Source organism: Garra rufa, chromosome 14, assembly GCF_049309525.1.
Source record: "Garra rufa chromosome 14, GarRuf1.0, whole genome shotgun sequence".
Classification (NCBI taxonomy): Eukaryota; Metazoa; Chordata; class Actinopteri; order Cypriniformes; family Cyprinidae; genus Garra; species Garra rufa.
The window spans coordinates 6,599,115-6,625,577 of record NC_133374.1 but is presented as its reverse complement, the minus strand read 5'-3'; the positions used below and the strand labels follow the sequence as shown (position 1 = coordinate 6,625,577).

General features: G+C 35.9%; 2 protein-coding genes across 2 annotated transcripts in view; one reads left to right on the top strand and one right to left on the bottom strand.

The window, feature by feature from the left end:
- Positions 1-877: 877 nt before the first annotated feature.
- Positions 878-3,783, bottom strand: farsb (phenylalanyl-tRNA synthetase subunit beta). Its single transcript, XM_073818306.1, has 6 exons — positions 3,680-3,783; positions 3,083-3,138; positions 1,597-1,751; positions 1,440-1,515; positions 1,158-1,273; positions 878-1,076 (listed from the first exon to the last, which is right to left on the bottom strand). The coding sequence occupies exons 1-6, from the start codon at positions 3,735-3,737 to the stop codon at positions 878-880; spliced, it is 660 nt and encodes a 219-aa protein (XP_073674407.1). The 5' UTR covers positions 3,738-3,783.
- Positions 3,784-5,869: 2,086 nt separating this feature from the next.
- The window catches only part of scaf4b (SR-related CTD-associated factor 4b), a 31,261-nt gene continuing 10,667 nt past the window's right edge, over positions 5,870-26,463 (top strand). The window contains exons 1-16 of the mRNA XM_073818058.1: positions 5,870-6,021; positions 6,659-6,742; positions 7,820-7,864; positions 7,949-8,110; positions 8,189-8,318; positions 9,345-9,538; positions 9,745-9,840; positions 10,017-10,102; positions 10,195-10,258; positions 10,342-10,527; positions 13,788-13,858; positions 13,937-14,151; positions 14,762-14,862; positions 16,554-16,667; positions 17,202-17,358; positions 17,496-17,590. Of these exons, the coding sequence (XP_073674159.1) occupies positions 5,986-6,021; positions 6,659-6,742; positions 7,820-7,864; positions 7,949-8,110; positions 8,189-8,318; positions 9,345-9,538; positions 9,745-9,840; positions 10,017-10,102; positions 10,195-10,258; positions 10,342-10,527; positions 13,788-13,858; positions 13,937-14,151; positions 14,762-14,862; positions 16,554-16,667; positions 17,202-17,358; positions 17,496-17,590 (1,836 nt within the window). The 5' untranslated portion in view covers positions 5,870-5,985. The remainder of the gene's footprint in view (positions 6,022-6,658; positions 6,743-7,819; positions 7,865-7,948; positions 8,111-8,188; positions 8,319-9,344; positions 9,539-9,744; positions 9,841-10,016; positions 10,103-10,194; positions 10,259-10,341; positions 10,528-13,787; positions 13,859-13,936; positions 14,152-14,761; positions 14,863-16,553; positions 16,668-17,201; positions 17,359-17,495; positions 17,591-26,463) is intronic.

The window sequence follows — 26,463 nt, the reverse complement described above, 5'->3', positions numbered from 1 at the left end:
GTAGTTATATCGTGTACTAAGACTGGAAATGCAAAGCTGCGAGCCTTATTGCGAGCCTTATTAATTCAGCCTTATTACGACAGCAAACTTCCTTGACTATTACGCCGGAATGGAAGTGTAGTTCCTAATCTTATCAGCCTAGAAACTCACAGCTTTGCATTTCCACTGGTCTTAGTACACGATATAACTACAGAAGAGTCAAGTTTTAAAAAGGACAAATATGGAAACTCGTTGGTCATTTTTGAACACGATGCTACTGGTCTAATAGGATTCAATGATCTATGCTAAGCTATGCTAAAAGTGATACCGCCAGAACAGGAGAACGGCTGAATGGATTTCAAAACGGTAAAACTCAACTTATTAACTCGGGGGGAGCTGGAGAATGAGCCTATTTCCAAAAAAACTGGAGTGTTCCTTTAATGTCTGTACAGTTTACCTTTTAGTTTACAGTTGTAGTTTTTTTACTACTTCAGCTTAAACTAAATGAAAATAGGAAATGAATGTTGCCCTATTTTAGTTTCTGATCATATTTTGAATGATTTTAGTTTTTCATATTTTGAATGTTTTTTAATATTTTCTGTTTTCTTTTTAATTTAAGTTTATCATTATTTTTTTATTATTTTAAAATGTCTACATTTTTTATTAAGTTTAAATTTTTAATTTGAACTAGATGAAAATGAGAATTTTTGCTCTGGAAACTAGCTGAATTTATATATATATATATATATATATATATATATATATATATATATATATATATATATATATATAAAACATTTTTTTTTTAAATTCAGCTAATTTCCAGATGTCTATATATGTGTATATATATATATAATTTTTTTTTTTTTTTTGAAGTAATGAATAAAAATTGTTATGATTAGTTATGATGACAATAACCGGTCCTTAACAGCAAATCAAATCTCACCTTATAGAGACTCATGAGCTCTGTGGCAGTGTACTCTTTGCTCTGATTGAGCGGTTTGAAGCGGATATCCCCAGGCGGTTTAGCTGTGTAGGTGAATGGACCGGAGATAGTGTCCAAATCATGAGTTCCAATAGCAACCAGGGTCCTTTTCCTGATGAGAAAAGAACACAGCGATAAAACATCAGAATTTGCAATGCAACTTCTCACAATACACCAACGAGTGTCAACCCACCTGCAGATGTTCTGATGCAGCTTCTCCTGCAGCTCTATGAAGCTTTCATATCGTTCCTGATTGAAGGTGACGTTGCGCAGTACAGCAGCTACAGCGTGTGGCCTCACAGATGCCGTCTAGATAAACACGTAATATCATCCAGTATCAGCACCGCAACCATTACATTAATTGAAATGATCTCCTTCATTTTTCACTACGGCTGATGGTTTCTCACTGTACTTGAGCTCTTAGGAAAATCAATATGATTAAATCTCTAAGCTGAAATGGGACACTGATATGAACCTCCTCAGTTATGACCAGCCGCTGAGGCTCTCCTCCGTCCGCCGGACTCACACGCTTGTACCGGGGAGCTTCCAACCTATAAACACAACAAAAACATATTTCATATACAGGCAATATCAATTAATCTGACAGCAGAACTACAAAGACTGAGTCTTACTTCTCCCTGAAGACCTGCAGACCCCTGACGAGACCCTCCAGACACAGTAGATCATAGCGGTTAGCTGGCACGTCGATCTTGTACAGCACAACATCAGACGCCCCTTCTGCCTTTTCATCTCCCTGTTCACGGCTTAAAATTTCCTTCTCTGATGTCTAGACATGGAGAGACAGACAAAATAATGGGTTAATCAGACAGAGTTTTGGAAAATAACACACTTTTCTGTATTAGAAACGCATGTTTTATTATATAAATTATTTATATATAATTTAATTAATTAATAAATATATATACCAGTCAAAAGGTTTTGAACAGTAAGACTTAATGTTTTTTTTAAAGACGTCTCTTCTGCTCACCAAGCCTGCATTTATTTGATCCAAAGTACAGCAAAAACAGTAACATTCTGAAATATTTTTACTATTCAAAATAACTGTTTTCTATTTGAATATATTATAATATGCAATTTATTCCTGTGATTTCAAAGCTGATTTTTTGGCATCATTACTCCAGTCTCATGATCTTTTAGAAATCATTCTAATATTAGGATTTGCTCATAAAAAAACATTTATTATTATGTTGAAAACAGCTGAGTAGATGTTTTTCAGGTTTCTTTGACAAATATAAAGTTCAAAAGAACAACAATTATCTGAAATAGAAATCTTTTGCAACATTATATCTTTATCATCACTTTTGATCAATTTAAAGCATGCTTGGTAAATAAAAGTATTCATTTCTATAATCTCTTTCCCCAAAAACGATACTGACTTCAAATTTCTGGATGGTATAGTGTATAATGTTACAATAGCTTTTTATTTCAGATAAATGTTGATCTTTGGATCTTTCTATTCATCAAAGAATCCTGAAAAAATGTAGTCAATTGTTTTAAATATTGATAATAATAATAAAAATATTTTTGAACAGCAAATCAGCATATTACAATGATTTTTGAAGGATCATGTGACACTAAAGACTGGAGTAATTATGCTGAAAAATTAGCTTAGATTACTGAATTAAATTACATTTTAAAATATATTCAAATAGAGATCAGTTATTTTAAATAGTAAAAATATTTCAAAATTGTACTGTTTTAGATCAAATAAATGCAGGCTTGGTGAGCAGAAGAAACGTCTTTAAAAAAAACATTAAAAATCTTACTGTTCAAAAACTTGGCTGGTAGTGTAATGATTTTTTAAATATTAAAAATACACAAATATATCTTCTTTCACAAATAAGTATATATTTACATAAGCTTAATTACTATAAATAAATAATAAATAAACTATAGAATATGAAAAATATACATTTCCAGATTATAAATATATAAAAATATAATTAATTATACAATATTTGTATTTCATTACTACTATATTATACATTTCTCTCTATCTACCCATTTCTAAATCTATGTTAAAACTATGTAATAACAAAGGCTTGTCACTTTTTCTTATCTGCGGTTTGTAAACAAACACAGTTTCACATGACTTACGATTTCGTCCAGTTCGAGGCCAAACTCGAAACATAGTTCATCAAATTCTTCATCAGCTGAAATATTAATAGAAAATAAAATATTTTTAATAACTTAAAAATTAAGAAATATTTAAACCATCATGAAATTCTTAGTCGCATTATGATTGCGTCATCGCTGGCTTTCAATTTGACATCTCAGCTTTTCAAATGAATGAAGAAGAAGAAGAAAAACAACATTACAAGACATAAAGCATTACAGTATTCAAGCATTTTCAAACTAGAAAATTACATATATTGAATATAAGATAAAATATTCACTGAATTCGTTAAAATCTCGTAATAATTTGAATCTGATGCAATCGCAGCGACACACCGGAAAAATGCAACGTTAATTTACATTCGTTTTGAGTCTTAAAATAAATTCGTTCAGTAATTATGAGATAGGCGAGTAGAATAAGTGGTCTATAAAATCTAATTTGTTTTCTTAATATATTCTTCCATGACATCCACAGATGCAGACACAATCACACACACGCACACAGAGCACATTTTCCCTGATAACAACACACTCTTGAATTTGCTCACTTTATAAAAGACATAAATGTTTAACACGTACTGTATTTTTGTCCCAGAGCTTCAAAGAGCAGATCTCTCTTCACGCTGACTGTCGGCATGGTCGCAGCTGATCACCGGGGTCTGAACGGATCCGGAGGGTCGAGCGTCACCGGAACACTACATTTCAAAATAAAAGCCCACAATGAACAACATGGAAAAACCCTGTATTTAAAAAATAAAAGTCATAACTTTAATTTTTAATTTAAAAAAATGTAAATCCATGTGTATTTATATGATATGATAGACATATGGGGGGTATTTATTTATTTGTTTATTTGCAAAAAAATCGGAAGAGGGCCACTGCTACATTTCTGACTTAAAATAAAATATTTCTAAAATAAATAAACAAATCAATAAATAAACACATGTATGTGCCAAAAAATTAAATATCGAGGGAAATCCATTTATTTCAATAATTTGTTTCAAATAGTGAAACTTGTATGTTATATTAGTTCACTACACACAAAGTGAAATATTGCAAGCCTTTATTTGTTTCAATTTTGATGGTTATGGATTAAAGACAAAAAACAAATCCAGTATTTCACAAAATTAGAATATTTCATCTGACCAATGAAAAAAGGATCTTAAACATGTTGGCCTTCTGAAAAGTGTGTTAATGTACTGTATTATGTCCTCAGTACTTTATTGGGCCTCCTTTTGCACTAATGACAGCCTTAAGGCGGCGTGGCATGGAGGCCATCAGCCTTTGACACAGTTGAGGTGTTCTGGAGCCCAAGTTGCTTTGATATTGGCCTTCTGCATTTCAGGGTCTCTGTTCCCTCATCTTCCTTTTGACAAAACCCTGTAGATTTTCAATGGGGTTTAAGTCAGTCGGGTTTGCCAGCCAATAAAGTACAGTTATTCCATGGCCATTAAACCAAGTACTGGTAGTTTTGGCTTTGTGGGCAGGTGCCAAATCTTGCTGGAAAATAAAATCATCATCTCCAGAAATCTTGTTGGCAGCAGGAAACATGAAGTGCTCTAAAATTTCCTGGTAGACAGCTGCGTTGACTGTGGACTTGATAAAAGACAATGGACCCACACCAGCAGATGACATTCCTCCCCAAACTTCACACTGGACTTTAAGCAGCTTGACTTTTGTGCCTCTCCGGTCTTCCTCCAGACTCTGGGACCTTGATGTCCAAATGAAATGTAAAATGTGCTTTCATCTGAAAACAGGACTTGGGACCACTGGGCAAAGATGCTCCTGATGTTGTTTTTGGTTCAGGAGTGGCTTGACGCATGGAGTTCTCCAGCTGTAGCTCATGTCATGCAGACGTCTGTCTGTGGTGGTTCTTGATGCAATGACACCAGCCTCAGTCCACTCCTTATGAAGCTCCCCCAGATTTCTGAACCTCCCTGGTTTGACAATCCTCTCAAGGCTAAGGTCATCCCTGTCACTTGTGCATCTTTTCCGGCCACATTTTTCCCTTCCTCTTAACACTCTGTTAATATACTTCGATACTGCGCTCAATGAGCATCCAGCTTCTTTTGCAATCGCCTTTTGAGTAGGGTGACCATACGTCCTCTTTTCCCCGGACATGTCCTCCTTTTTGGCTATAAAATTATGTCCGGGGGGGATTTTGTAAAATATCATAAAATGTCCGGTTTTTTTTTACCTCATTTCACTGACCGTCATAAATTCAACACTTTAAATGCAGCCACTGCCCACCGCATCCTGCGGAGGGTGTCCTCTTTTTGGATTCTCAGAATATGGTCACCCTACTTTTGAGACTTTTCCTCGTTATGGAGGGTGTCAATGATGGTCTTCTGCACAACCATCAAGTCAGCAGACTTCCCCATGATTCCGAAGCCTACTAAGCCAGACTGAGGGACACAGGGAGCCTACAATGTTGAACTTTGTCATGATAATCTAATTTTGTGAAATAGTGGATTTTTTTTAAATTTATCTTTAACCCATGATCATTAAAATTGAAACAAATAAAGGCTTGAAATATTTCGCTTTGTGTGTAGTGAACTAATATAACATACAAGTTTCACTTTTTGAAACAAATTATTTAAATAAATGGACTTTCCCTCGATATTCTAATTTTTTGGCACACACCTGTATATGTTCCAGCTATATTTTCATATTTTCTGTCAGTGACCATTGTCGCTACAGTTGTTCTCCGGTCCGCGGTGAGGCGCTCTCTCAACCGCGCGTTTATCGCATCTAGACGTTCGTGGAAGGTTGTGTTGAGTTACTGAGCGTCAATCTCATGCGGCCTCGTCGCGAAAATCTAGTTTACACATGTTTTTTCTGGTCCAAGAGAACATATTCAAATACATATTGAGTTATTAACACCCATGGACATGGAAGCGGTGAACGCTTTTAACGGGGAGGTGAGAATTTGCGTTTTATTTGCGATTTACCCTTTACCATTAGCCTAGCGCGGGCGCTAAGCAACTCCAAAACAATCCGTGTTTTAAGCTTGTTTGCTGTTTACTGATGGATAAATGTCATCGTTTTTTGCATTTTTTTCCCTAAAGTCGAATAAAACTCTAAACGTAATATGTAATACGAGTATGAATGAAGTTAGTGTGTTTAGTGACCTTCCAACTGTTCGTGGTGTCAAACTGCGTTTCATTAAAATTGTTTTGAGTGCTCGCATAACTATTTGCGTCTATAGAGAGATTATATAAGGGATGCGTCATGTTTTAAGTGATTAAAATAGTTTTGAAATGTTTGTTGCTTTAGAATTGAATATAGAGAGTATTAAAATGGCGCCCCCTACAGATTCAGACACCTGATCAATTTTATTGATGATTTGATCAAGTGTTACAATGGTGTTCCTGATATTAAAACATATATATTTTCATTGAGGTTAGAAGCATGTTGTATTTATTTGGAAGTTTTTGAGATTGAGTTGGCAACTAACTGACCTGAAGCTGTTTTGAATGTCATTAGTTATGTTTTGATCTCAATTCTTTCATATGAGGGTAAGTTTGATATTTCTTCATCCTGTTTCCTTCCCTATAGATGTCGTCCATGATGGACATGACTCCCCCGATCTCTCGAGCCAAAATGATGTCTATAACCAAAGCAGGAATCAAAGCTATCAAGGTAAGGCAGGACAGAAATACAGATGTTGTGACTTTTAGAAAGGGAATTTGATGGTTTATGAAGAATTATATGATTTATGTTTGTGTTTTCATTGTTTGATAGCTAAATGCTGTATGAATAAGTTTTGCATTGATGTATGGTTTGTTAGGATATGACAATATTTAGCTGAAAATCTGGAATCTAAGGGTGCAAAAAAAAATAAATCACCTTTGAAGTTGTCCAAATAAAGTTCTTAGCAATGCATATTACTAATCTAAAATTAAGTTTCGACATTTATGTTAAGAAAATTTACAAAATATCTTCATGGAACATGGTCTTTATTTAATATCCTAATAAATATAGAAAAATCGATAGCTTTGACCCATACAATGTATTGTTGGCTACTGCTACCAATATACCCATCCAGGGTCACAGATAATGCTTAAAAGAATAATTCACGCAAAAATTAAAATTGGCTGAAAAATAAACCCTCATGGATCCTCTGCAGTGAATGGGAGTCTGAATAGCTGAGACACAGAATAATTCATAAATTGTCTGTGACTTCAGTACATCAGTTAATGTCTTGTTTAGCCAAAGTTGCATGTTTGTAAGACCTATTAAGATGTTTTTAAACTTAAAACTGTTGCTTTCCGACTAAAATACACATCTTCTGTTCATCTCATCTGAATCAGGAGATTAGGTTATTATGGAGGAAGCGTTATTATGAATTCTGACTTCATATTTTGGCCAAAAGTGACTGTTTAAAGTTAAAGTTGCCTTAATGATGGGTTGGATTCCTACAAACAAGCAGCTTTTCCCTTTACAAAATGTTAATTGATTAACTAGAGTGGTGTGCAGACTCTCATTTTGACGGCACCCATTAATTTCATATGGTAGAGGGAAGTAAAATGATCATTTAAACAGTTTTTTTTATATATATAGTCTACTCTGATAGTTGTTTGATTATTTTTTTTGATATCATTGTTATTGGTGTTTTGACACTGTTTGTGACACTTTAAATACACAACATTTTCATGTCTTAACGTTTTGTTGAATTTTTAATTTGTGACTGACTTTTTGATTTATTTGCTTTGTTAGCTTTACAAGCACGTTGTTCAAATCGTGGAGAAGTTCATCAAGAGGGTATGTAATAAACAATATACTGACGATCTTGAGAATTGCTGTAATGGGAGGGTAAAGACTGAATGTGTTTATTTTTTCCATCAGTGTAAACCAGACCTCAAGGTTGCCGGTCTTTATGTGGTCGACTCAATTATCCGACAGTCGCGCCATCAGTTCGGCACAGACAAAGATGTGTTCGCTCCGAGGTTTTTGAAAAACTTCACGGTTACGTTTCAGAATCTTTTCCAGTGCCCAGCCGATGACAAGGTACTGAATAATTACATCTGGAATATACAGTGAAATTACAGCTTTTGGTATTGATGGATTTTGTTTGTTGAAATGTAGGGGAAGATATTGCGTGTGTTGACTCTGTGGCAGAAGAATGATGTGTTTGGCATGGACATCATTCAGCCGCTGTTAGACATGGCCACAGCTCCTGTACTACCTGTTGTGGAGAATGGAATTACAGCCGCTGGTAAATATTATTGCTGATTATACTTTACTATTGCTTTACCTTTTCTTTGATTATGCTTTACTTTTGTATCAGGCCTTTTGAGTCAAAGTCTATAAATTTAAACTACCTGTCAGAAGTTTTTTAATGCATTTTAAAACGTCTCTTCTGCGCACCAAGCCTGCATTTATTTGATCTAAAATTCATCAAATGCAGTGATATTTCCATTTAGTAAGGATGCTTTCAGTTGATCAAAAGCGATGATAAAGATGTATAATGTTACAAAAGATTAGAAAGCTTTCATCAAAGAAACCTGAACAAATTGGGCTCAGCTGTTTTTAACATAATAAAGTTTTTTTTTTAAGCAGCAAATCAGAATATTAGAACCATTTCTAAATGATCACATGACTGGAGTAATGATGCTAAAAATTCAGCTTTGAAATCACAGGAATAGCTTATATTTTAAAATATATAATACATGCTTGGTGAGCAGAAGAGACTTTAAAAAGTGCAGACTAGTAGTGTGTTTAATTAAAAATACAGTAAAAACAGTAATATTGTAAAATATTATTCGAATTTAAAATAACCATTTTCTATTGTAATATATTTACAGATGTAATTTATTCCTTTGATGGAAAAGCAGAATTTTCAGCATTTTTAGCCTTTCTCCAGTCTTCAGTGTCCAATGATCCTTTAGAAATCATTTGAATTTGTTTATTTGCTGCTCAAGAAACATTATTTATTCTCAATATTAAAAACCGTTGTGCTGCTTCATAATTTTTCTGTAAACTATCAATTTTTCCATCTATTTTTTTTAGGATTTTTTTGAATAGAGAGTTAAAAGAACAGCATTTATTTGAAATATAAATCTTTTGTAATGTTATAATTGTCTTTACTGTTAAACGTGTTCCTTTTACTGCATTTTAGCTGAACTTTATTGCATTTTTTTTCAACAACAACAAAGAAATCTGACTGAGCCTAAACTTTTTAACGGGTAGTGCGTATCAAACTATCAGCCTGTTGAATTGCATGTTTAAAACATTTTTGTAGTACCTCCAGCTGTGCCAGTGCAAGCACCAGTACAAGTGCCAGTTCCAGTTCCAGTTCAAGTGCCAGTGGAAATGGCAGTGCCAGCACCAGCACCGGCACCAGCTGTTGCCATGCCAGCGGCCCCGCCCACCCTTCAGAACCCAGTGGCCCTTGCTGCAGTTGCCCAACTTCTCCAGGGAACAGGGGGCATTGAGGTAAAACAACATTCACTGCACTCAAATACGACTTTTTCCATATAACTTGATTATTCCAGATACAGATTATTAAGCATGATACATTTTTCTAAGAGTACAAATACTTTTAAGGTAAAGTATTAAAATTAATAAAACTGAAATAAAATGAAAATTATAATAAAATATTTATATCTTAATTTTTAATCTGATATGTTTGTGTATTTCAGTTACAGCAGCTGATCCAAACTCTCCAGCAGGCTGGAGGGGCGGGGCTTTCTCAATCCACTGCTCCGCCCCCTGAGCAGAAAAGCTCATTAGCTAAGGTAAGCAGTCTGAATAGTTCAATTTGATGCTTTACAACGATTTTGACATTACTCATATATCCTTATATGTAGATAGATAGATAGTTCTCAGCCTTATCTCGCTGTTCCTATGCTATTTAAAAACCACAGAGCTATTAATTCACTGCTTGTAACACATTGTTTCTGGTTTGACTCAGTCTCTGCTGGATCGATTTGATTATGATGATGACCCCGAACCTGTGGAGGAAAAGACTGAACCAGCTCCTGCTGCTCCTGTTACCATGTAAGACATGATAAACTCCCATTCCTCTCTGTTTACATACAGTAAAATCTATCTTTTTTCCAGTATTGATGTAATATTGTTATTCTTTACAGAAACCTCCCACCAGAATTACAGCAAGCCCTTCAAGCTCATCTTCTAAGCCAAATTGTTAACCAGGTATTTACTCTGACCTGCTGAGCTTCAACAAGTGTGCTATGTTGGAAATAATGCGTGCAATTAAAGTGTTTCTTCATGTCCAGACACAGATGCAGGGTCAGATGATGTCCCAGGGTCCAGTGCCGCCCCAGGGTCAAGTGCCGTCCCAGGGTCAGGTGGCACCTCAGGAGTTTCCAGCGATGGTTCAGACCCCCCAGATACCAGATGACCCACCTCAAGTCTTTGATGAAAGTGTCATACAGCCCTGTACAACCCAGCAGCTACAACAGGTATAAAGCATTGTTTCTACACCTTTCTCATAACTCAAAATGTCCTCACGAGTCCAAATAGGGCTCTTATTGCAACTTTTCCTGTAATTAGGGGTTCGAACACGTAGTGCTGAAACCCTATTGTAATTGTTAAGATTTTTTTTTTTTTTTTCCTGCTGTAAAACTGAACGGGCAGCCCAAACCGTAAGGCCTAGAGACTTGAAACTTGGTCAGAAGATAGAGCAAAAATCTTCAACTTCTGACAAAGTATCAGCCCAATCGGACCATAGGTGGTGCTACAGCGCAAAAAAACAAAAAAAATTGACATTTTTGGCCTAACCTCATAAACCGTTTGTCGTAGACTCAAAAACTTTACATCGCTGCGTTCCTTGGGTCAGCCCGAACAAAAGTGTATTACCGAATTTTTGAGCTGCGCCGTACGGTTGACCCCGAAAAATGGACGTATGTCCGAAACCTACTTTTGCGAACTAGTCCTAGGTTTTTCGCCCGATCGGAACCAAACCAGTGCAGAAATATTCTCTGGACACTGAATATCAATAATTATCAAAAAAAAGTTGAGCTTTTGACTCACGGTCGCAAAGGGCCACCAAAACGTTCGAAAGCGACAGGGCCACTTTTACTAAAATGGCTATAACCTTTGAATGGAATGAGATATCTTCACCAAACTTGGTACACATGTGTATAAGCTTAATCTTTGGTCAAATCAAAAAAAAAAAAATTGCGGAGCTTGACCACTTGGTGGCGCTATAAGACGGGAAAAAAAACTATTTTTGGCTATAAATACACAGCCGTTAGTTCGATCGACTTGAAAATTGGTATGCAGACTCTTGGACCAAAGGGGCACAAGTGTCTATGAGGACATTGGCGTGTCTAAAAAAAACATGGCCACCATTGGCCAATGAAGTTTGAGCACCTATTTGACAAGGTTAACGGAGGTCGATCGGAACGAAACTTGGTGGGCATGTTCGACTCACGGCCCTAAAGGCCTGTAAGAATTTTGAAAGAAATCGGCCACTAGTTGGCGCTAATGAGTTTTTTTGCTCTGTAATCCACACAATATGCATATCATTTGATAGATCTCCTCATGCCCAGAAACTTTGCCTCAAGAACCATTGCTGTCAATCAAATCGTTCATTAATTATTCACAAATATGTTAAAAACCTACTTTTGCGAACTAGTCCTAGGTTTTTTGCCCGATCTCGATCAAACCACTGCAGTAACATTCTCTGGACTCTCTAGATCGATAATTATCAAAAAAATGTTGAATTTTGTCCTTTGGTTGGTTATAACAGGGTAATTTAGTAAAGGGGTCGTGACCAGATATACTCAAAAGCCTATAGAACCTAAACAAAAACTCAAAACTTTACAAAAATCGGTGACAACATGTAACAGATGACCCTTAACAAGCATACAAAGTTTCATGAAGATCGGACCATAGGTGGCGCTATAACAGTTAAAAAGGTGTTCAAAATATGAAAATTCTATATTAAATAGCCTGAAATTGCTACAATAAAAAAATGCTCATATGTGACCCTGGACCACAAAACCAGTCATAAGGTTAAATTTTACAAAACTGAGGTGTATATAGAATATGAAAGCTCAGTAAATAAGCTTTTTATTGATGTATGGTTTGTTAGGATAGGACAATATTTGGCCGAGATACATCTATTTGAAAATCTAGAATCTGAGGGTGCAAAAAATCAAAATACTGAGAAAATCACCTTTAAAGTTGTCCAAATTAAGTTCTTAACAATGCATATTACTAATCAAAAATTACATTTTGATACATTTACAGTAGGAATTTTACAAAAAATCTTCATGGAACATGATCTTTACTTAATTTCCTAATGATTTTTGGCATAAAAGAAAAATCAATAATTTTGACCCATACAATGTATTTTTGGCTATTGCTACAAACATACCCCAGCGACTTAAGACTGGTTTTGTGGTCCAGGGTCACATATATTCACTCAAACATTAGATCTTCATATCATATGTCATTTATTTCATGTTGGCCTACACCCTAACTGCATAAAAGCCAAAAAAGCCCTTAAATGCTCAAACCCCGCTAAATGCTGCTTGCAGCTTTAATTTTTAATTGTATTTTTCTTGATTTTGTTCAGTTGTTACAGTTTAGTTAAAAAAGCATAAAACATCATAAATCAAAATAAACTCATGAAACATAAATTGTAACAGCCATTTGTTTAAAATGTAACGAAAAAACCCTATGCCGGTACCCAATGGTACATTTTCATTCAGTTCTTTATTCTCTGTGTAGTAACAAAAACATTTATTTCAGTGAAGCCCAAAACTCTCAGTTTCAACATTTTTAACAATAGGGCCCTACAATCTTTTTCTATCTGTTATTCAGAAATTCTTGTGTTTTAATTTTTCTAAACATCAGATGAAAGCACTAAACATTATTTTTTTTTATTAAAAAAAAAATGAAACCCTTTTGTTTTTTGGCAAACAAACAGCGGTTTACGGTTAAATTTAATTTATGGAAGGAAAAATTGTGTGAATATTCAGGTAAAAAACCTAATAATAATTGTATGGTTTTTTTTCTACAACTGTTGACTTCTGTTGTAATCTGGCACTACATAGAAAATAAAATTAACTTGACCATCCTAATATAATGGTCAGGGAAACACTGTAAATATATCCATGCATGTGAGTGTTTTTACATATACATAAAAAAAATTACACAGTACAGTATTTATTATGTACACAAAAACCTTAATTTTGGATGCGATTAATGATTAATCATTGCCCAGCACTAATTTTTTTGACAAAGTGTTGCATAGCAGAGGTTAACTGTTAAAATTACAACGTCAAAGACAAATTGCATGACATTCCTTATGAAGTTTTAAGAATTCTGTCATTACTTGAAGCACGTTCTTTTGATATATTTCAAGTTAATTCACAATTTATTTATTACATTGAACATTTGTGACGAGTGTCATATGTGCTTTAGTATGTGTAGTAGAAAACTCTGCTGCTCATTGAAACACTGTTCAAGCAGAACACGCACTTCATATTTAAATAGCTGTTTTTAGTGTATTACTATTCACAGACAATAGTTCATATAATGTATACATTCAAAATGTGCTAAATTCTGTTATACAGTAGTTTTATGACTGTATTACATGATTCTGTACGTGTTTGCCACATCACAGAAATCATAGAGCCATACTTAAATGCTGATATAATTTTTTCCTTAACCTTCTGACTTTCTAACTTTTTTTCACTCCTCATTTCAGGCTTCAGCTGAGACCGAACGTTCAGTGCATGATGGTAGAGATCGAAGACACAGCAGACGGACAAGATCAAGGTATGTTTAAAGAGTGTGCTTGAACTTAATAATTAACAAAAAATGTTTTGTTTAATTTTGAGTGTTGTGTCTCTCCAGGTCTCCACGTAGACGATCGTCATCACGCTCACGAAGATCCCGGTCAGGTTCACGTTCCCACCGAGAACGGTCGAGGTTTCACCGCACACGTTCACGATCCAGAGAGCGACGAGGCCGCTCCCCGCAGCCGCGATCAGAGGAAAGGAGAGACCGGGAGAAGGATCGAGAGCGACGACAGAAAGGACTTCCTCCCATCAAAAAAGAAACTCTCAATGGTGAGAACACAGTCTTATCTTATGTAATTGTTAGGGCTGTAGCAATAAATCGATTCTGATATCTTCTGAATGCATCGCGTTTCTCTTTGGAATCGATTCTGAGCTTAGATTTTAACATTAGCTGGCGCTCTAATCTAGTTTTTATCCGCACACTCAAATACTCAAATAATAGAGTGCTGAAGAGCACTTGTGCGTTCTGCTGAGTCATGTAATTTCACCTTGGTGTAGTATGCCCACTGTGAACACCCTTGTAATTCGCTTCAACCTTTTCAAATTGTATGAATGATTATTTTAGGTTCAAGTGTGTGTAAGGATTTTGAAACAAAACTAAAGGATGTGTAAGGATTTTGGAAACTAAAGCAAGCAGTGCCATCTGCTGTTCAAAACTAAGCTTAGAATCGATTTGAGAGAATTGATGCTGAATCATTTCTCGATTCGCGATGCATCGATTTATTGTCCCAGCCCTAGTAATTGTGTCTTACTACAGTGAAGTCCTAATACAGTTTTTGTAAACATGAAATAGGATGTATACCTTTTGAATGTTAGGTGTCAGCTTATTGTGTTATTGTTCTGATATGCTGTTCAGGAGTGTTTTGTATGTTTGTTGTAGTGTGCAGTACTACATTATGGATCGGACAGCTGGACAAAAAGACTCAGCAGCAGGACATCATGAGTCTGATGGAGGAGTTCGGACAGATCGAGTCCATCAATGTGAGTATAGATCAATAATATCAATGTATACTACTGTTTTTAAATATTCAGCAAGGTTGCATTAAATTGATCCAAATTAATCCTAAAGGCATTTCTAATGTTACAAAAGATTTCTATTTCAAATAAATACATCTCTCTTGATCTTTTTTTTATTCATAAAACAATTCTGGAAGAGAGTTTATCACAGTTTCTACAAAAATATAAAGCAGAACAACTGTTTTCAACATTAATAATGATAAGAAATGTTTCTTTAACAGAAATCAGCTTATTACAATGAATTTTGAAGGATCATGTGACACTGAAGACTAGAGTAATGATGATAAAAATATGCTTTATTTTAACATATTCACATTGAAAAGCATTATTTTGAATTCTATTAATATTTCACAGTATAACTGTTTTCATTTATTTGATCAAATAAATGCAGCTTTGGTGAGCATAAGAGACAACAACATAAAAAGACAAAAACATAAAAGATCTTACTGACCCTAAACATTTGAACAGTAGTTATTGGCATTATTGGCAACATATGCATTGCAATATTGTTTTATTGACTTAGCCACTTGTTAATGTTATACTCTGCATATTCTCAGATAGGTCTATTATAAGGTTCTACTTCAGTTAGGATGCAGCTGCCTATGTAGACAGCAAGGCTGCTCCCTAGATTTTGGAACAGAGCTTGTATGTAAAGTAGGTTTGTACCAATAGACGATAGTATCGTGTATCGACGATAGTCAGAGATATCGCCTGTTGCTGATGCCTTTGACGATAGTAAGACGATTATTATCATTATCCGTCAAAAAGGCACCTAACTTTAGCGATGCAGCGCGGAGAGTCGGTACTAGGATGCCTCAGAAACTTGCCGCGGTATAAACACACGCATAGAGTAGATAGCGCCGCAGATGTGTACAGTGAAAATGGGTAAGAGATTTATTCATCATACAGTGTACATAGATTAAGTGTAGACAGTCATTAGGATAACAGAGGTAGTAAAATGTGGTTTAGGCTGAAATAAATACAATATATCAGAATCCGTCTGTATATAGTAAACATAAACATTCACCTCAGTAACATTTGTATGCGTTAACTAGAATTACGATGCAATCAAATGGCGCTAAACATACGCACGTGAATTACACGCACATCGCTTCTCCACATTCTATATGAACTGAACTACAACATGAACTGATGACAAAGATCAGACATATAGCGGTAGCATTATCGCAATATGACGGGTATAGAAAGATACATTCATTTGCATTCACACACGCACATTTACCGCTCCCTAAAGATAGCAGAGAATGAAACCGAAAGTAAACTTTAACCTCTCCGACAGAACTACCGTCAGCGCTCTGTACACGCACAACTGTGTCACAAGTCACATGCACTACCCTTACAAAACGAATAAGGACTTTATTACATATTGACACATTTAAATATTATTGAATAAATTAGCACAATAGTATCATGTATCGACGATCTCACAGGCTGACGATAGGACGATATGAAAATTGAGCATATCGCCCAACACTAATGTAAAGCATGCTGGTAAAACTTGCATCTCTTCCGCAATGGAAATTTGGCTCACAGCAATACAGAGTTAAATGTGAAACCACTGTGATCTGTTTGAATAAATTCCCTTGCATTGGTGGCTTTTACTACTTAACTCAAGTTAAATTGTTTTTGTGTAGATGATTCCTCCCAGAGGTTGTGCCTACATTGTCATGGTGCACAGACAAGATGCCTACACAGCCCTGAACAAACTCAGCAGAGGGGTTGTTAAAGTCAACCAGAAAACTATTAAGGTACCTTAACCAACCTTATTTTACTGCCGGCATTGTTTTTAGGTTATGATGCCTGGTCAGAGTTATTATTGCTTATTATTTGACTCTTTTAAATACATTTAGCGTAGGCATTTATTACAGATCCAGCAATATTGATGCAATGCCAGGTTTATTAGAAAGCTGGATTAGGAGACGCAAATTCTGAATGGTCAGTCATAGCATTCTGTGGATGAATATATTTGTATAGTAATGATAATTGTATTACGTAGATCTGTTTAGCTGTGCTAGTTTTATGTCTGTTGTATCACTTTCCACTATTTCTTCTCGTGTTATTAATTTAATGGGTAAGTAAGAAGTTAATTTTGATAATCATTGTTTTTATAATTTTATTTCTGTGAATACAGATAGTTTCTAGTTAGACACATCTATTCTTTAAATGGTCATAATGTGTTGTGTTTGCTATTGGATGACTTTTCTCTGGGTCTCATGTTTGCATGTAGTGGCTTGTTTTGAATCTGTGTGTGGGCAGTTGTTTGACTTATTTTCCTTGATCAGATCGCATGGGCATTGAATAAGGGCATAAAGACGGACTTGAAGAAGTTTTGGGACGTGGAACGGGGCGTCACATGTATCCCATGGGATAAAGTGAAACCAGATGGTATTCGAGGGCTTCAGGAAGGAGGCATGCTTGATGCTGAAACACTCAAACCAGGTAAACACCCACTTATGGCCTGTCTTTAACTTGTAGTTCATTCTTTAATAATGTTTTATTGTAATTTTGAAGGTTTAAACATGAATGAGTGTGACTTGTTTTTTTTTTAATATACTTTGTTTTAATTTGATCTTTAGAGTGGAAAAGTGTTGTGGCTAATTCGGCTGTGCCAGAAACAGAAGGACCTGAGGGAAAACAGGAAGACGGAGCTGCACTACCAGCGGTATCACAGGTAAAATACGAGGGGTTTCCTACAGAACTCCTCAAGGGTGTTCAGTGTCTGGGTCAAATTTTCTGCTCTTGTTTCGTCACGTCTTCGGCATATGGGAGGCAAACAGTGTTTCTGTGTTCTTTGCATTGCACTGACGGTTTACTGGTGCATGGTTGCCATCATTTCTGGCAAATGAAGAGCCATAGAGCACAAAATAAAACAAGGTTAGTGTCATGACTGTCTAGTTTTCTTTCCGTGCTTCAGTGGCATCGCTTTCAATGACGGTTTTTGTCACAACACGGTCACTGAAGTAGAGCATAAATGTATGTCTGTATTAAGCCAGTCCATGACGGTGGACATGCACACAGTCTCTAAAGCTCTTCTAAATCTGTCGTATGTGTTTTACATGGACTAGGTTGCGTTTTAAGAAACTTTCAATACTTCATTGCAGTTGTGATATGACTTAACGTTTTTTTACTTAGATTGTTCAAAGGAATAGTTCACCCAAAAATTAAAATTTGCTGAAAATGTAGTCACCTTGAGGCTGGCCAAGATGTAGATGAGTTTGTTTCTTCATCTGAATAAATTTGGAGAGTTTAGCTTTGTCAGTTGCTCAGCAATGGATCCTCTGCAGTGAATGGGTGCCGTCAGACTGAGTATCCAATAGCTGATTAAAAACATCACAATAATCCACAAGTAATCCACCCTATTCCAGTCCATGAGTGAACATTTGTGCATTTGTGAGAAACAAATCAGCTGTTGCCTGTCTCATTCTGACGGCACCCATTCACTGCAGAGGATCCATTGGTGAGCAAGTGATGTAATGCTACATTTCTCCATTTCACTCTCTGAAGAAACAAACTGAAACTCTTCTATATCTTGGATGGCTAGAAGGTGAGCATTTTCAGCAAAAATTCATTTTTGGTGAACTATTTTTTGCAAATGACTATACTTAAGATTCATTTTTTTTTTTTTTTGTAAATGTAATTTGCCAACTTTAGATTTGACCCCAATATGACTATTTGCGAAACAAGAACAGCGTCAGTAAGCAATACACAGAAATAATAACAGGGATGCCCAAAGAGACCATGCAATATTAATTGCCTTGTTTCCTCCATCCCAACTCAACTTTCTTATGATCTTGACATGAAAACAAGTTTTCCTGACAATAAGTATTTAATATAACAGTATTGCACAGTCTCCAGATAATTTACCAACAATAAAACATCTGTCATTCTTATATAATTAGCCCTAAATATGATTAAGTATGATTTCCATTGTTTAGTTACTGTATAAAAAGGAACATTCACAAAGAGAATGTCATAAATAAATTAACTTTATTAGATGGATTTAAATTTTAATCTATTTCAAAGAGAATATGCGCTGTAAACAACACGGTTTGGTACATGAGGTGTTTCTCTTCAGATGGCTGAAGTGTCTGACCAGTAAAAACTGTTCTCTGTCGTATCTACAAATGACATTCGCTGACACCTCATGTGCATGCACTCCATGACACACTGAAACTCATAGAGGGGGCCAGGAACCAAAGGTTTAGGAATCACTTTTAGAGGGAAACCAGACTTTTGATGCATCACTGGCTGATTTAGACAGAAGGCGGAAGAACAGTTGCTGGGAAAACGCAAAAGAGGACAACAGGTGGGTTCAGAAAATGCAAGGAGAATCAATTATAGGTCATAAGGCAGCTTAATATGATACTTTAATACCATATTGTGTGAATTTTATTTATTGTAAAAATACAAAAAAACAACTTTTGTTAGATGTTTGCATGTAAAATAAGATGATTGCAGCTAATTTATGATAATAATGTTAATAATACTCAAATGTGTTTAGTATTTTAAATACATTTTTTTATCTTCACAAAAAGCTACATGACAGAATATTTCTGCTCTGAAGTTTTAGTAATGTGTGAAATATTTAAAGCTATAATTTGTTCTAATAAGTGTATTAGGAAGCACAAAAACATCTTCAAGAGAGGTACAAAACAAACACTTTTAATGGTCTGTTTTGAGGAAAAATGAGATGTACACATGGTCAAAAATGCTTATGAAAAGCTTACATTAAAATTGTAATCTGTAGCGAGTAACAGGTTTGCACTTATTGTTTAACCTAATGAACACCTTCATTATTGTAAATGATGGGATGAATTTGTAGCTTTGGTTTCATTTGTAGTTTTTTTTTTTTTGCATCATTTAGTGCCCTTTTTCTTGTCACCATTTAACTGAATTGTTAACCCCTGAACTACTCTTCTCAAAAGCATCGTAATGCTGCCTTGACTAATTCAATCCTGACATTCAGTGATTCGCAAACTGATTATTTTGGTTGATTTGCTACATAAGAATTAGTTCACAAGTTGAATATTTGCTAGTCCTGATTGTATCCAGAAGACAGAAATTTAACAAAAGCAAAAATACAGCAATTTTTAATGTCTTAATCCTAAATCAACAAATTCATAAGGCAAGAACTGTAGATTTTTTTTTATGTAATTTTTGCTGAGATATCTGGCTTTGTGCATGAGAAAACAGCCTTTAAAAATGTATATTGTGTCGGTGCCAATAGCCTCGTGGCTATATAGCGTTGTTGCACTTTGCGCGATCTCAGACTTTTCCCAATCCCGTCCCCTTCTCTCTCCCACTTCACTTCCTGTCGGTATTTAACTGTCTTATCACAATAAAAACCAAAATACCAAAAAAGCGAAAAAGTTATATTGTAATTGGAATCTATATAAACAAGTAGATAAGTGTGTTAAACACTTAAATGTGTATTTTGAATGTTTTCTTTTCAGTAGTCTGAAAGAAGCATGTTATGGAAGCAGTCTAAACCAAAATTGCCTGTAGTGTCTAGCTTTAATAAAAGATAGAAGGCCTAGAACGGAAAAGCCATGGAATCTTAGACTGATTCTCTTCCAGCCTGATACTGAGAAGCAATGCATCTTTCCAAAAGTTACCTAATGGTTTCCCACTGGTGATCTTAGTTTTGTATTAAATGCACATTTTCCACAGACATTAGGCTTTAAGTTAAAAAAGGAGTTGGTTAGTAAAAATAAATCTTCCAAGTTGCATTCTTAAAAATAAAATTTCTTCACTGCCGTCTAAGGTTCCTAGAAGAAACATTCATGGAACTTTCTGTATAGATATCATGGAAGTTCCTATATAGTGGGAGAATGTTCTTCACACTAATGAAAAAATATTTTTGGTTCCACAAAGAACCATTCAGTCAAAGGTTCTTTAAAGAATCCTCTCTTTCTTATGCTTTTATAATCTGAAGAACCTTCTTTTGCCACAAAGAACCTTCTGTGAAACAGAATGGTTCTTCAGATGTTAAAGGGTCTTTATGGAACCATTTAGACAAAGTGTTCTTCTATGGCATCGTGAAGCACCTTTATTTTTAAGAGTGTAGCCTAACGTCCATAGACTCGTCGTACAGCCCAGAAGCGTTTTGTTCAAACTAACAACTGTGCATTCGAAATGACATGGGTGAATGCGGTTTTAGAGTGGTGCTTCTGCTTTTGATTGGAAATTAAATCATCAATATTCTCCAGTGGACTCAGATTTTGGATGTCCGTCTGCTTTGCGTTTCTATGAAGAACTCCAGTGCTTTGAAGGTAAACGGTCATTGATATCAGGACGGTTTTTAATAGCTAAACCTGAACTTCACTTTGCAACATACACATGAAAAGATAATGGCTTAATGCCAGGATGAATGACGTTTCACAGTTCATCTATTTTAGTTTAGTGAAATATTTGGATTTTTCACTTTTGAAAATGGCAATGCGTTGTGAAACTTTTAAATGACATTTTCGTTGTTCAGCCAGTTGGATTCAAATCTGAATATGAAATAAATACGCCTCGTTGTCAAAATAGCTGCAGTGACATACAAAGATTGGAGAGATGGATCATTGTCTCTGCTGGTCTACTGCAGCGATGGCCTCATGTACCTGTGGATTGAGTCTTTCGCGATGCAGCATCACCAAATGGTGATTGGTTGGAATCGGCTGAAATCATTTTGGTCGGGCAACCAGGATGGCTGATATTCCAGAGCGTCTGCTCTCTTTCCTCGAAGGAACCAGAGATTTGGTAAGGTGAAATCCTCTTTTTGAAATCCTCTTTTGAGTTCTGTCCAGCCAGATTTAGGCCACGCGTTAATGGCCTTCTGTTGCGTTTTTCATACTCCCTACACAAAATATCAGACTTTTTGTTGATATCTTAAACATGGTTTCTGTAAAATTATAGAAAACATCTTTTGTGCCAATGTATTTGAAGAGGTTAGTCTTGTATCTGATTGTCTGACATTCAAAGTATCAAATTTTCTGCTGAAGCAGCAAGTGTTAACTCTAGATAAAAAGGAACAGTTCTTTACTGGCATCAGTGGATCCATGATGAACCTTTAACAAGTAGTGAACCTTCCATTCCACAAAAGGTTCTTAAGATTATTCAAATGTTCTTTACACACACAAAAAAGGTTCTTTTAAGAGCTGTTTACTGAAAGGTTCTTGTGGAACCAAAAATGCTGCTTCTATGGCATCCCTGCAAAATCAACCTTTTTGTAGGTTCAGGGTACTAATATAGTAGAACTGCCTACAGTTACATTTTGTAGTATACAAACCAATATGCTTTGAACCTTGGCATGCTTTATTTTTTTCAAATATCTTGCCTTTGGCAGCCCAATTAGGATTTAAGAAAAAGATGGTTAGTGACAGCTGATGTTGCATTCTTCATCTGTGTGGATTGATTGTATACTCCACATGTTGACAAGTTTAGCATGACAGACAGGTGTTAAATTCCAATAGGAAGTATATTTAATCTTAGGTAAATAACTTGGCTTCAATAAAGATGTCATGAGACCTCTCGATTCAGAGATTTTTACCATGGATAAAAATGCATCTAATTAGATGTTTGATACTACTAAACATTTTTTATGCCATTAACACAATCTAATTTGACAACACATTAATTGTATTCCACATGAATATTCTATTCTGTTCTATTCTATTCTATATCCCTAAAAAGGATTTGGACACATCAGGCACACTTAATTTCTGAATTTCATTGCATCTGATGTAAAATGTCAAACATAATATCATCTGAAGACATGTGCTGGAGCTTTTCTTTTCTGAGCTGCCACCTTAATTATTTTTAACCAACTTGTCTCAACTGTTTTTCTGTAAAGTCAGTTCTCCCTGCGATTACCCAGATGTCCTTGCAGAATAACCACTGTGTGAGAACTTTTTTTTTTTACATTATTGGTTTTGCTTCATATACTGATGGAAAAAATCGAGGTAGCCTTTACCTTGAAAGAATTTTCACTAAGAAATTACTTGTTGAAAAAAAAAAAAGAATTGTAATATGATGAAAATATATTTGTACATACAACTGTTGTTACTAGTGTGCAAACACTTTTGTGGGACTTTATCTCCCACAAACTAAATGTTTTTACAGACATGATACAGTGAAAAACAGTGGAGGACTGCATCTTAAAGGGTTAAGTCACGCAGAAATGAAAATTAGCCTGTTATTTACTCACCCTTAAGGCATCCTGTGTGTATATGACTTTCTTCTTTCAGACAAATCCAATCAGAGTTATATTAAAAATGGTCTTGGCCCTTCTAGGCTTTATAATGGCAGTGAGCAGGTGTTTCTGTTCAACAGTTCAAAAGAAGTCCAATAAAGTACATCTATCCCATTATATTTAAAAAAAAGTGCTCCACATGGCTCCGGAGGGGGAAAGAAAGGCCTACTGTAGCAAACCAATGCCATGTCCAAGGCGTTCCAGGTGGATGCCGTAGGACATATGCATAGTGCATGTGTTGCTGATCTCGCAAAAACCAACGTTTGTTTACAGGAGCAAAGGAAGCAAAGTTTCTCTACTTTAGCAAAGGACAAGCAGTCTCTTCTTGGCTTACGTCAAAATTCTACAACATTTTTCTTTACAAATTCTCGTTTTGTACTTCTTATTCATGACTGTTGTTTTGCTCTTTCCTCTGCACTTCTGCTTTCATCACTTCTCAACAGCACACGCACTAGGCATGCGTTGCAAGCCAAGCTAGAGAAAAATCATAATTAAGTTTCAGATCTAGATGCTTTTCTTACAAAAACGCATCAATTCACTACATGAGGCTTTTATTTACCCCCTTTTTATTTTAGATGGATGCGCATTATTGGACTTGTTTTTGACTATTGAACAGAAACACCCACCCACTGCCATTATATAAAGCTTGGAAAAGCCAGAACAAATTTTAAAAGGGTCCTTTTATGCTTTTTCACTTTTAGAATTTTAGCCAGTGTGTGGTATGCATGTTTGGGCATAAAAACGTCTACAAAGTTACAAACCTCAAAGTCCACTCTAAAGGGAGATATTTAGTAAAAAATAAAAAAAAAATTCAAGAACTACAACGAATGGCTCCTTTGGACAACAGCGTTTGTTTTCTGGATGCTGATGTCACAATGTAAATCCCGCCTAAAGTAATTCAAATCGTGGATGAGTTGTGGGATTCGCCTAACTTTAGCGATGTTGCATGGACAGCCGCTTCTCGGATGCTACAGCGAAACGCAAGCATTGACTAAAGTGTCCACAAACTGCTCCGGTAGCCGTGCTGGAGTGTGCGGTATACAGGGTTGAAACGCGGCTGATGTAAACACAAGCATTGACTAGAGTGACAATCATCGGTGTCCGCGTCAGAGCTGCGCCGTAGACGTACAGTGTGTGGTAAGAGATTTATTCATCATACAGTGGAGATAGCTTCCCTAGTCTTATGCTGGAGCTGGTTTCAGGCATGTAAATAAATTAGCACAATAATAATAATATTATGTATCGCGATCTCGCAGGCTGACGATACACTACTGTAGCGTATTATTTACTCACCCTCCACGCATCCTAGGTGTATATGAGTTCCTTCTTTAAGACAAATGCAATCGGAGTTATATTAAAAAATAATCCTGGCACTCCCAAGCTTTAGAACGGCATAGACTGGTGTTTCTCTCCATCAGTCCAAAACAAGTCTTAAGTACCTCCTTTAGCGTTACGATGTGTTTTTATAAGAAAAATATCCATATTCAAAATGTAAGAATCACTTTAGCTTGCGCAGTTGTACACAGAACTAGCTGCTTTGGGAAGGGGCATGGCCGGACTGAAACATCATCTAAGCTTTTCTCCAATTGCAACGCAGTGGGACTGCTAACCAATCACAACACATTTCGTTTTTCGGAAGGCGGACCTTCATCAAACCTGGAACTAATTGAGCCATTTGTCCCAGCCTGGGGAGAAAGCTATTGTAATAATGAAAATTGTTAAAAAAAAATAATGCGTTTTTCGAACCATCAAGCATGAGAACGTTTTCTAGTGCACCCCAAAATAAAATAAAGACTTTGTAAAAGAGCATAATAGGACCCCTTTAATACAACTCCGATTGTATTCGTCTGACACCTAGGATGCCTTGAGGATCAGTAAATCATGTGCTAGTTTAGATTTTTTGGGTGAACTAACCCTATAATTAATGCATCTGTGTAATTATGTGACTAAACCTGATTATAGTATTTTTAACTGATTGCCAGGTTTATAATATGTTTATAAAGCAGCAATATATTACGGAATATGACAAATAGTGAATGGAAATAAAGTGCCGTAGTTCTTTGGTCCAACTGTTTATGATTGCATCACTTTATTATTAATGTATTATTATAGAATACTAATATTGCCTATATTAATATTGAATTCAGTATTAATATTGAATATGCTGATGCAGGAGCTTATTGGTATTCAACAACAGCTTTAAAACGTGACTCATCCTTTTAGTTTATAAAATCTGAATTTGTGTCTTCTACTCCACAGCATTTTTAGTATTTTTAGGGGCACTTTTAATATCTAATATCACTTAATATCTTTCAAGTCCACTATTAGATATTCTAATCTGAAACTTTTACTGCCATTTCCAATGTAAATAATCTTTTCTCTGCTCTGGAGGAAACGGCATTCACAGGACGAAAATCATTTATTTTCTAACATCTGTTATGGCTCGCTAGTTTCTCATTTGCTCCTAAATGACTGCAGTTCATCAGCCCTAATGCCTCCACATGTGAAGGGCTGTTTTCCTGTTGTAGTGCGATGATACTGTCAGTGAGATCTATCTGTGTTTAAGACAGAGCTCTATGCTAGTGAACTAACATGACTGATTTGCCCAGGCCCACCTATCCAATGTAGACATTAAAATGACTTCCCTTTCTTTCTCTTTTAGCAGTTTAGTTTAATACACATTGCTCAACTCAGTGCTCAGTCCAGTGTTTGTGAGAGTAATAGAAGCCATGCTGTAAGCTTGCCTACACAAAATCACTTTCAAACTTTAATGGCAAACTACATAATATCTTACTTGTTCACATTCTTCACGGGTATGCTTAAAAGATTAGTTCACTTCCAGAACAAAAATGTACAGATAATGTACTCACCCCCCTTGTCAACCAAGATGTTCATGTCTTTCTTCAGTCGTAAAGAAATTGTTTTTTGAGGGAAACTGCAGTTCAAACGCAGCTTCAAAGTGCTTTAAAATGATCCCAGTTGAGGAAGAAGGGTCTTATCTAGCGAAATGATCAGTTATTTCCTACAATGCTGTGTTATCTTTTTTTTGTTTGTAAAGGGCGTTTGATGATCTTTGTATGTTCACTCTGTTCACTCTGGGGCAGCCGTGGCCTAATGGTTAGAGAGTCGGACTTGTAACCCAAAGGTTGCGGGTTCGAGTCTCAGGTCCTGCAGGGATTGTGGGTGGTGGGAGTGAATTACCAGCGCTCTCTCCACCCTCAATACCACGACTGAGGTGAGTCCCTTGAGCAAGGCACCAAATCCCCAACCAAACCCCTTCACTACTGTGTGTGTGCACTTGGATGGGT

Coding starts and splice junctions, on each gene's coding strand:
- farsb (XM_073818306.1), bottom strand. CDS start 3,737: ATGCCGACAGTCAGCGTGAAGAGAGATCTGCTCTTTGAAGCTCTGGGA. Junction 3,139..3,679: donor AGCTCTGGGACAAAAATACA/GTACGTGTTAAA, acceptor TTAATATTTCAG/CTGATGAAGAATTTGATGAA. Junction 1,752..3,082: donor GCCTCGAACTGGACGAAATC/GTAAGTCATGTG, acceptor CTCCATGTCTAG/ACATCAGAGAAGGAAATTTT.